This window comes from Nicotiana attenuata, chromosome 5 (genome assembly GCF_001879085.1).
Source record: "Nicotiana attenuata strain UT chromosome 5, NIATTr2, whole genome shotgun sequence".
NCBI classification, from domain to species: domain Eukaryota; kingdom Viridiplantae; phylum Streptophyta; class Magnoliopsida; order Solanales; family Solanaceae; genus Nicotiana; species Nicotiana attenuata.
Window position 1 is genome coordinate 9,644,242 of NC_031993.1, and position 10,304 is coordinate 9,654,545.

Below are 10,304 nucleotides of genomic sequence, written 5' to 3' on the forward strand. Positions count from 1 at the left end.
GCATCAACGTTATCCTGAATGTCATGGGCGGTTTTCCAGCCATGCCCCATGACCCCTTGGGCGCGCCCCGTGGCGTCCTAGCGAACCTCCCAATGCCTAGCGCCACGGACGGCCCCGTGGTCTGGCCGCGCCAAGTGACAAGCGCGCAGGTGCCTCTGTCGCCCCACCGATATTCCTCGCGAGCGCCATGCCGCAGGCAGAAGCCAACAGCGCCGCGCGCGCAGACCGTGATGCCAAAGACACTGCTGCTGACAACGGGCCTGCTGCTGCCTTATAGAAAACTAAGTCATTTTCATTGTAAATATAGAGTAGTTTATTTCATGCACTTCCATTATGTTTCTCTAGCTTAATTAGGTCTACTCCTGTAACTTTGGTTTATTTTTTTTAAGTACTATTAGGGGGGATCAAGCAATCAAAACTTTCTAGCAAGCAAGCAATTCTCTGTACTGGTGTCTCTCCCCCTCGACACCGCGTTGCTTTTCTGTAATAGCTTTCATTAATGCAATCAAGCTTTCTTTCATTCTGAATTCTCATTTCTGTTCTCTCAATTGCTCTTGACATTGGTTTTCCCGTACGGCACTGACAATCTCGTCTAGCGTACGGAGGGGACCTCAGTTGGCGGACAGCAACTGGACTGACATCAGTTGCCTAGCCGTACGTCGCCCTTCCAAGGAATCTCAGGAAGGCGCCGCGTATCATATCTCATGTACTTTTTTATTTCTGATTCACTGTTACTTAAACATATGCAGCACTACCTGAAAAATCTGAGGGATACATTCAAGTGTTCCTCGATGGAGGATTAAATCAACAAAGGATGGCGGTACGTATCATAAGTGTTCTCTGTTTATGGGGACAACATATATGAGAAATGCTTATTATAGGAATGTTTGTGCCGTGAATACCGTTTCTTAACAAGTGTTATGAGATGGTTACTAACATGTGTACTTCTTGAACAAGATCTGTGATGCAGTTGTTGTTGCCAAGATCCTGAATGCTACACTTGTGATCCCTTATTTGGAAGTAAATCCTGTTTGGCAAGATTCAAGGTTGTTGTAATATATTGCTACATTGATTATTTATTTTCGGGTTTTTAAATACTCAATACAAGGTTTTTTCTTTAATAACGGTGGTGTCCGGGCTGCCTTGCACTCACCTCGACTATTCCATTGGATACCTGCGTCCTTCCACAAGTACATAATACAAGTTATCTGCTACTACCTGCAGTACATTCAAGGATATCTTTGATGTCGATCATTTCATCAATGTATTGAAAGATGATATAGCAATAGTTAAAGAGCTGCCCGATGAATTCTCTTGGAGCACACGAGAGTATTATGCAACTGCTGTTCGACCTACCAGAATCAAGACAGCACCAGTTCATGCTTCGACAAACTGGTATTTGGACAATGTATTGCCTGTCCTGCAGAGGTAGCTCACGCGATTGATTTTTGTATTAAAAATGTTTTGTTGAATTTATTTTATAGCTACCTATGAGTTCAATTTCTCAATAAAGCAGGATAACATATCAGAAGTAGAAGGTCTAATTACTTAAGAGTAAGTGCTTTTGAGTTTATAAAAAGAAAAGCTTCAACATGTCTACAACCTAGCATTAGTATAACTGCTACATACTGAGAGTATTTAAGAGTTTTTGAATTTTTAGAAAAAAGCTTCTAAAATTCTACAACATAGCACTAGCTGCACTTATATTCTTTGTCATGCTAGACGCAAGGCCTTTCAGTTATAATACCTAAGAAACAGATGGTTGCATATTTCCTTCATGTGAGTTAGTTTAGTTAGTTATTATGACCCGGATTGTGACCTTAAGTAAAGTTTACATGACCAATTTGGCAAAAGGTTTGCCTGTGTTAAATTTATTCTTAGTATAAACATGTTTCTTTTGAACAGATAGCTATTCTGTATTCATGGCTTTTGGCTAGAATTTTGAAGTCGCTCGTTAAAATAAATTTTCATTTTCTGAATGATTCAGTTATGGGATTGCTGCCATAGCACCATTTTCTCACCGACTGACATTCGACAACTTGCCTAAGTACCTCCAACACCTTCGATGTAAAGTGAACTTTCAAGCACTAGCCTTTGTTCCTCACATAAGACATCTTGGAGATGTCCTTCTCAGTCGCCTCAGAGATCCTTCTGCGAAAGGTGGTAGTAATTACCTGAGAGAGGTTAGTGAGAAGTACAAGCTAGGAGCAGGGAAGTTTGTTGTTCTGCACCTCCGCTTTGACAAGGTAAAACACTCTTCTTTGAGCAGTTAGTTATCAGGATTATAGTTAAAATTCTGCTCCTCGCACTACAATGAATTATCAGCCTGAAGTAAATTGGAAGTTTTAACTTGCGGATCCTGCAGTATCTCCTGATCAAATAACTAGTCTTATCATTTCCACAGAGTTTTGTTGTCCTTGAAACCTGTTAAAGTGAACATCAATACGTCCTTCTCTGGTCCACTTTTTTTTTCCCCAATAAATTGTTTAATTTTGAGCTTTCAAATCTTGCCTCCATCCACAATGTAACCTTGTTATCTTTCCAGGATATGGCTGCACACTCAGCGTGTGATTTTGGTGGTGGAAAGGCTGAAAAACTGGCATTAGCCAAATACAGGCAAGTGATTTGGCAGGGAAGAGTCCTAAACTCTCAATTTACTGATGAAGAGTTGAGAAGTCAAGGACGGTGCCCGTTGACTCCAGAAGAAATTGGATTACTGCTGGCAGCTTTGGGATTTGACAACAGCACTCGATTATATCTTGCCTCCCATAAGGTCGCCACGTCAACCGTAGATCTCTCTATTTTTTCTACTTTTCAAAATTTTCCCTGGTGTTTGAGGTGCAAGATTATCTTAAACCTGTACTTTTGTTTTCTAAAATTACTCTTTCTATGTCAATGTTTCCAGGTTTATGGTGGGGAAGCTCGGATCTCAACTCTGAGAAGTTTGTTTCCGCTGATGGAAGACAAAAGGAGCCTTGCTTCTTCAGATGAAAGAGCTCTTATTAAAGGGAAGGCTTCCTTACTGGCTGCGGTTGATTATTATGTCAGCATGCACAGTGATATTTTCATTTCCGCGTCCCAAGGAAATATGCACAATGCGATGGTAATCGCCTGCACTTCTAATTATTGAGTTGCAATTTAGCTGCTGTACTGCTTTTCAGAATTTACTTCATAATATTAGGTCTAGGCATTTGAGTTTTTTTCATTTTCGTTGGAAAGACTAGAATCTCTATAAGGATATCCTATTTGATTATCATGTAGCTCAGATCCCCTTGGACTTTATAACCAAAACACGAACCTTGTTTGATATTTATTTGAATCCAATATGCACCGGCTAATCAACTTGAAATCAACAGGTGGGGCATCGAACTTATTATAATCTGAAGACAATAAGGCTTAACATGGCCTTATTAGGCCAGCTTTTCCTGAATAAAACCCTTAGTTGGCCAGAGTTCAAAGAGGCAGTTGTGGAAGGACACAAGAACCGACAAGGGCAGATCAGACTTCGCAAACCTAATCAATCTCTGTATACGTATCCTGCTCCTGATTGCAGTGGCGGATCTAGAGTGCAGCTACCGGGTTCCCGGGAACCCAGTAGCTTTTGCGTAGACCCTATATTTCTATTAAAAATCCACCAAATATTTATGAATATCTAACTGTGAACCCAGTTATTATTGTATATTAATCTGAGAATATAACAGGAACCCATATACTTTAAATCCTGGATCCGCCTCTGCCTGATTGCATGTGCCAGGGTTGAGTGTGCCTTTACAGTATCTTTGCTGATATTAGGTTACCTTTCGTGCCTCCAATGTTAAAATTAAAGCCTGACCCCTTTATCTATAGATATATTTATGTTACCACATGAGAGTTACTGTTCTTGCGCAATATGTATTACAATTTGGTATTAGTCCTGTCATGACCATGATACAGAGAGCATCTTAGGCCAGAGATATCTTGCTATGTTTAGCAGTTTCTTGAAATGAATTGCTGTAAAGAGTGTTTTTCCTTTGGCTGTGGTAGAAATGATCATAAAATACCAAATGACAGCTAGTGAATGGAAATTTTCTTGATTGACATTTTAGAAGATCAATCAAGAAAATTCTAAAAGGTCAATCCTTTTATTACATCTTTTTAGAGGCAGATCAAGGAGATGCTATTGATAATAATATGATAGATCTAGCGCAATTTGTTGACCATGATAAATGATAGATATTCTGATGAAGTTGCTGATCAGCAGCAGTATCCTATCTGGACACAAAGAATTGGTTCAATAGGCCTTACCAAGTTTGATTTATGAAGTTGGTTCTAAAAAATGCAGTCAGTTATGAAATATTATCATAAAGTATGTTGATTATAATCACGTGATTATTATATAGATATGATTTCTATAACAAGGTTGAAGGTTCTACTTTATTAGAGTTTGATGGGATTAGAGCAGGCATTTAGGTGTACATTGCTCAATACAATGAATAATGTATTAGCAATTGTTTGGACTAGAATAGACCCTCTTGCCAAAAATTGATAAGCGTCCACCACTTGACAAGAACATGAGCTCAATCTCATTTCACAGGTCAGGGAGAGAAGGAAAATACTTGGTCAATTAGATCAGTTCAGTATAATAGACTTTTGATACATGAATAACCAAATCCATCAACGAACTGAAATTAGTTCCTTTCATCAAGTTCTTTAACTTTTTATTGTTGAAGAAAATTGAAAAAAATTCAAAGAAGCGCGCTTTTATCAGATAGATAAATCAGCGAAAAAGCATAGTTCAATTTCGATATACTTTTCGTCAGATCGTCTACCTTTATGCTAATTTTGATTTTTAATGTCTTCGATTTATGTCATTTTAAAATAAGTACTCCACAAATATTCAAGGCAAATTTGCAAGCCATTACAATTTTGGAGCCATAATCAAATCAGTAAAAAATGTACTTTAACTAATTAAAATCACAAAGAATTTTGAACAAATCCAACTGCATTCATCAACCTATATTCTAAATAAAGGTTGAAGGAAAGTTGGTAGTATAAAAGAGACTAGAAGAAGAAAAAGAAAAATGGTAATTGGTGTAGTCTCTGATAGTTTACAAAAATTTGAACAGCTACATACTTACAAAAATGGTAATTGTCTCTCAGTTTCGACTAAAAATTTTGATGCTGCAACCTTAGTTCACAAAAACTAATGACATGCAATATAGGCAACTGAAGAAAGCTGCAGGAAAAAAAAAAAGAACTGTTTACACCATCAAGACAGCGTGACATGCATACAATCTCGAAAAACTTCCCAAATATGAACAAACAAAAAAATGGGAAAGAATGAGACCAAAAATTAAATAAAAGTAAAGGGAAGATGAAAAAACAAGATCTACAAAGGTGTCCCTGCCCACAGGGCTTTCCTATTGTTTTGGAAGGTGGAAAAGACCGAACGCCTCTGCTTCTTTGGTTTAGTTCCAAAGATGAATGATCTTAGAGGAATTGATGATCCGCTAGTTGAGTTATTAGCTTGTTGTTGATTTCCAGCAGCAAGTCCAAACTCTTGCTCTAACTTTGTCACCGTCTTTTCAACATCTTCTTGAAGTGTAGTTATATGATCTACACCACTTTCTAGTTCCTCTCTTACCTTGTTGTTATCTTGTTTCATATTCAAGACTTCACCTTGGAACTTTGCAGCTTGATGACTACTAAATCTGATCTCATCTTCTTCAGCTCCTTCCTTTAATGCTTTTGTAATTTCCTCCTGAATACTGCACAACGACGAGGACCTACGTTTCATTTCATCTTTCAACGACACACTTTGTTCTAACCACACTGCTAGCTCATTTTGAATTTCCCTCATGTGTTTATATATAGGCCTGATTTCTGATTTCATATCTGTTTTGGTGTTGTTCTCTTCTGTCTCCTTGTCTCTTAGTTTTGATATTTCACTCTGTAAATCTTGGACTGTTGTCTTGAATTTTTGTATCTGATGAAATGTTGAACTGAATCTTAGCCAGAAGTCCAAGTTTCCATCCATTATAACATCAATATCCATCCGGAACTTTTCCTCAATAGGCGAGAGAGATGCATGTTGATCAATCATAATCATCTTTGCATTATCATTATGATTATCTTTGTCTTCTGTTTCTTGAACATCCTTGGGATCAGATGCTTGCTGATCTTCTTCCTTCAATTCTTTGCTTTCGTTAACATTTCCTTGTAGAAGGTCCAACTTCCCGCGTAGGTTATTTATCTCTTCATCCCTCTTTGCAATAGCACTTTTAAGTTCTCTCATCTGCAGTGTGACTTCGAATTCAGTGTCCCTATCTTTCTTCTCCTTGTCGCTAAGCTTCCTCTTGACTTCCTTATAATTCCTGAGAACTGTTGTGTATTCTGCTAAGAGAGTCTTTTCCCTATCCTCCAACTGGATTGACAGCAGCTGCTGCCAGTTAGGCTCGTCGCCCTTCTCCTCGTCTTCATGTGGTTGTGTCTCATGAACAGCATTTTCTGATTGAGTTGAGACTTTCTCATCAGCTTTTTCAACTTGCGTTTCTATACCTTCCCCTTCTTTTTTACTGACAATTGTGCTAGGAGATACTTCTTTTCTAACTTCTTTATCTTCTGTTTTCGAGATACTTAAGTTCTTGGGAGCTTCACTTGCACTTTGTTGAACTTGCTGTTTTGCTGGATCTTCTTGAGACTTGATTTTAACAACGGATTCCTCTTCGTCTTGGAGCTCCTCATCTGGTTTCACACTATTCAATTTCTCAGCTAAATAGTCAAGACTCGTACGAGCTGTGTCAAAGTAAGTTTGAAAGCTACTGTTTTGATAAGCAACATCTTGATTCAGGTTTCGGATGCCATGCAACTTATCCTCCATTGCTATCACGCTGATTTTCAGATTGTGTTTATTATCCTCTGTTGGAGCTTCCTTATCCTCTTCCAAAATCTGAATTTGTGACTGGAGGTCATCGGCTTCTGATCTTAATCTATCAATTAGAACAGTTTGAGCTGAAACTGCTGTTTCAAGGCTGACTACTTCATTCACAAGCTCGTCGATCTTCTCTGCTAGTTGTGTCACTGTTAGAGATGCCATAGAGCTTGTATCGAATTGCTCCTTAATCTTTTCCTGCAATGACTCGATCTCCTTGCTTAATTCTTGGCTTAGGCTCTGAGATTCAGCTGTTGCTTTAGCATTCTCATCTTCTGCAGGTGCCTTTGTTTCATCGATCTGATCACCAATATACTTATGCTTGAGAGACTTCAGTTTCTTACTAGCATTTTCAATCTTTTCGAATTCCTTGCTTGCTTCTCTTGTTGATCTTTCTTGTTTCTCCTGGAGCTGAGCCAATGTTTCTTGACATGATTTTAATGCTGCTTCAGCCATCAACGTACGAGCATCATTATCCTCAATAACCGGACCCTCACCAAATTCATCCTCAAGTTTACATATCTTTTGTTGCTTTTCCATGATTTGGCTTTCAATTCCCTTATACTTTGCTAGACCACTTTCATATGAACTCTTTACAAACTCTTTCACAGTTTGCAAAGCCAAGATATCCTTTTGAAGCTTGTCAATCTCTTCAAGAGCTTCACTCTTTGTTAAACCTGATTTTGGTACATTTTTACTTGCATCTTCTTTTTTGGATGATTTCTTGCCTTGCAGTTTCTTTGAAGCTGTTGTTATAAGACCTTTCAACTGTTTTATTGGAGCCTTTGGAACCTTAGGTACATTTGATCCACTTGATGTTGGAATTTGTGAGGAACTCTTTGGTATTTTCGGGGCGCCATATTCGTCCTCCTCCTCCATTGCTAGTTGAATTTGTTCAGGGAAAACAGCAGCAATGGTGGTGTTAGCAGCCTGCAATTCCTTTGACAAATGGTCATATCGTTCAGCCAAAGCGCGATAAGCACGATATGATTCTTCCACAAAGTTGATCAGCTCTGGCCTTTTCTTGTAGTACATTTCAGCCCTTTTGGCAAATGAATCTCCATCCTCTTCAATGAGCTTAACCACACTCTCCACCTTCTCTTGCATATCTATTTATGCCATAAATATATCAGAGTTGTTTTTCATACTCAACAGGAGAAACACTTGTATATAAGCAAGAGAAATATTACAAACTAAATAAGCAAGAGAGAGAAGGGGTAAAGTCTGCGTACACACTACCCTCCCCAAACCCCAGTTATGGAATTTTATTGGGTCGTCGTTGTTGTTGTTGAAATATGCAAGAGAGGACATATCAAACTTTGCACATGAACAATGTAGTAGAGGGCACACAAAAGACAAATAACACACTTACACCACCTTCTCCTTAAGGGGATGCAATATAGTTTTCATAATTATTTATCTTAGGGGATTTCTTCCTAGTTTGAAATTGAGTGAAAGTGGAACAAGACATGTATCACTATATAAGAAAAAAGGACATTTATTGCATAATAATCCCTCCGTCTATTTTTACTTGACTTGGCACACCCCTTAAGAAGCAATTAATAGAATGATAGTTTTACTATATCACCCTTAATTATAATATGTTGGGAAATAAATTGGAAATGATTAGTAATACTTAATAATAAGGGTAGAATAAGTATAAAATAGTAAATTATTCTTCTTTTCTCAAATGGATAAATAAAGTTGATATCCTTATTAGTACAATGAACAAGTAAAAGTAGACAAAGCGAGTAATAATTTCACCAAATTTTAGCATTAGGCATAACTATTTCCGGTTAAAAGATCTTAGCCTTATTATGGGCTGGAATCCAAGCATAGTACACAAAGACACATGTATGATATTCTCTCTTCTTCTTATTTTTTTTTCTTTTTATCGTGGTGGTGTTAGAGCCAATAGCTTTATGTGCATATCAATTGTACTGTAGACAACATATTACCTCCCACCAATATAGATATCAAATAACTTTGGATAGATAGAAATCACCAATTATTTTTTCTCGCGACTGGGTTTGAAACCTTGATCTCCTATCATATTTGACCTTTGTACTCATCACCAAATGCTATAGCATATTCTAAAATATCTTCAACAACAACCCCATGTAATTCCACAAGTGGGGTCTGGGGATGGTAGTGTGTACGCAGACCTTACCCCTATCTTTTGAAGATAGAAAGGCCATTTTTGGGAGACCCTCGGCTCAAGGAAACTCTAGAATATTTTGAACCTCCCCTATATTTTTGATTTTGTGGTATCCAAAAAATTCATTTTTATTATGCTTTTTTTCTTGATGAATGCTATGAGTTTTTCATATAAATATTTGTACCTTGTAGGCTCTGTTCAAGCCATTTGGATTGCTTGGTCCTAATGTGGCTAGCTGCCCACCATGAATATGCATTACTTGCAGCTCTTTGTAACATCTTGTTAATTCTTGATCCTTCCTCTTTTCCGCAAATAAAATAACAATATCTTAAGAAGGGGAAGAAGAGTTTCAAACAGGGAAAAAAAATGAAAATGAGAAAACAAAAAACTCAAAATTTCATCTTGTCAATTCTTTATCCACAAAAGCAACAATATGTAAAGAAGAGGAAGAATTTCAAACAGGAGAAAAACAATTAAAAACTCAAAATTGAAACAAAAAAGAAATCAAGATTTCTTGTTGGAAACTTCAATTAGAAATGACAAAATATGGAATAATTGTGAAAAGGAGAACATAATCATGGGTTCTCCACCCTTCCCTTATGCTTAATTATGAGTTTAAGGTTGAGAGCTCATTTCGCATAGTCAAAGTCATAGCCTGCTAATTTGCAAATAACGTGGCATACATTGGTCCTAAACAACTTGTCATTTTAACAAAGAAGAAAGAATAAGAAAAAAAAAAGGAATTATTTTGGGAAAAGGTTTTTAACTATTGACATTCATTTAACCTTGTTTTCAATTAGAAATTACTCCATCTCTTTTAAAAAGAGTGAACCTATATATATATATATATATATATATATATGTATATATATCGTTGAACTTGCAGTACATTTGGCCTTTTTTTTTGTGGTAGTTTACCCCATGAATATATTTAATAGGTTTTATTAGGAAGAATTAAAAGCTACAAAAAAGAATCACATATTTAGGATGCACTAGTTTTGTTTTATTTGCAAAAAAGAAAAGAAAGAAAAAAGAAATTCGCAAAAAATATGTTTCTTTTAATTTTGGTAGCTAGTAAATTTGTTATTCTTTAGTGATTTTTATATTTTCCTAGAAATAGTTAATTAGCATATTATCTTGGTATTTTTATTTATCCTTAAAATAAGCGAAAGAAAATCTTCAAAAAAGATGGAGTGTTTGGGGGGGGGGGGGGGTTCGGGTATTTGTAAAATTTAA

General features: G+C 37.0%; 2 protein-coding genes across 4 annotated transcripts in view; one reads left to right on the top strand and one right to left on the bottom strand.

Moving 5' to 3' along the window:
* The window catches only part of LOC109225273 (uncharacterized protein At1g04910-like), a 13,214-nt gene extending 9,278 nt beyond the window's left edge, over positions 1 to 3,936 (top strand). For 2 of the 3 annotated variants that reach the window (XM_019389881.1, XM_019389882.1), the window contains 7 exons: positions 750 to 820; positions 958 to 1,046; positions 1,225 to 1,428; positions 1,988 to 2,246; positions 2,546 to 2,773; positions 2,906 to 3,103; positions 3,357 to 3,936. In XM_019389881.1, the coding sequence (XP_019245426.1) occupies positions 750 to 820; positions 958 to 1,046; positions 1,225 to 1,428; positions 1,988 to 2,246; positions 2,546 to 2,773; positions 2,906 to 3,103; positions 3,357 to 3,656 (1,349 nt within the window). In that variant the 3' untranslated portion in view covers positions 3,657 to 3,936. The remainder of the gene's footprint in view (positions 1 to 749; positions 821 to 957; positions 1,047 to 1,224; positions 1,429 to 1,987; positions 2,247 to 2,545; positions 2,774 to 2,905; positions 3,104 to 3,356) is intronic. The other variant, XM_019389880.1, reaches the window with a different exon arrangement.
* On the bottom strand, positions 5,199 to 9,610 carry LOC109225274 (kinase-interacting protein 1-like). Its single transcript, XM_019389883.1, has 2 exons — positions 9,253 to 9,610; positions 5,199 to 8,019 (listed from the first exon to the last, which is right to left on the bottom strand). Exons 1-2 carry the CDS (start codon positions 9,344 to 9,346, stop codon positions 5,369 to 5,371), a joined length of 2,745 nt encoding a protein of 914 aa, XP_019245428.1. The 5' UTR covers positions 9,347 to 9,610; the 3' UTR covers positions 5,199 to 5,368.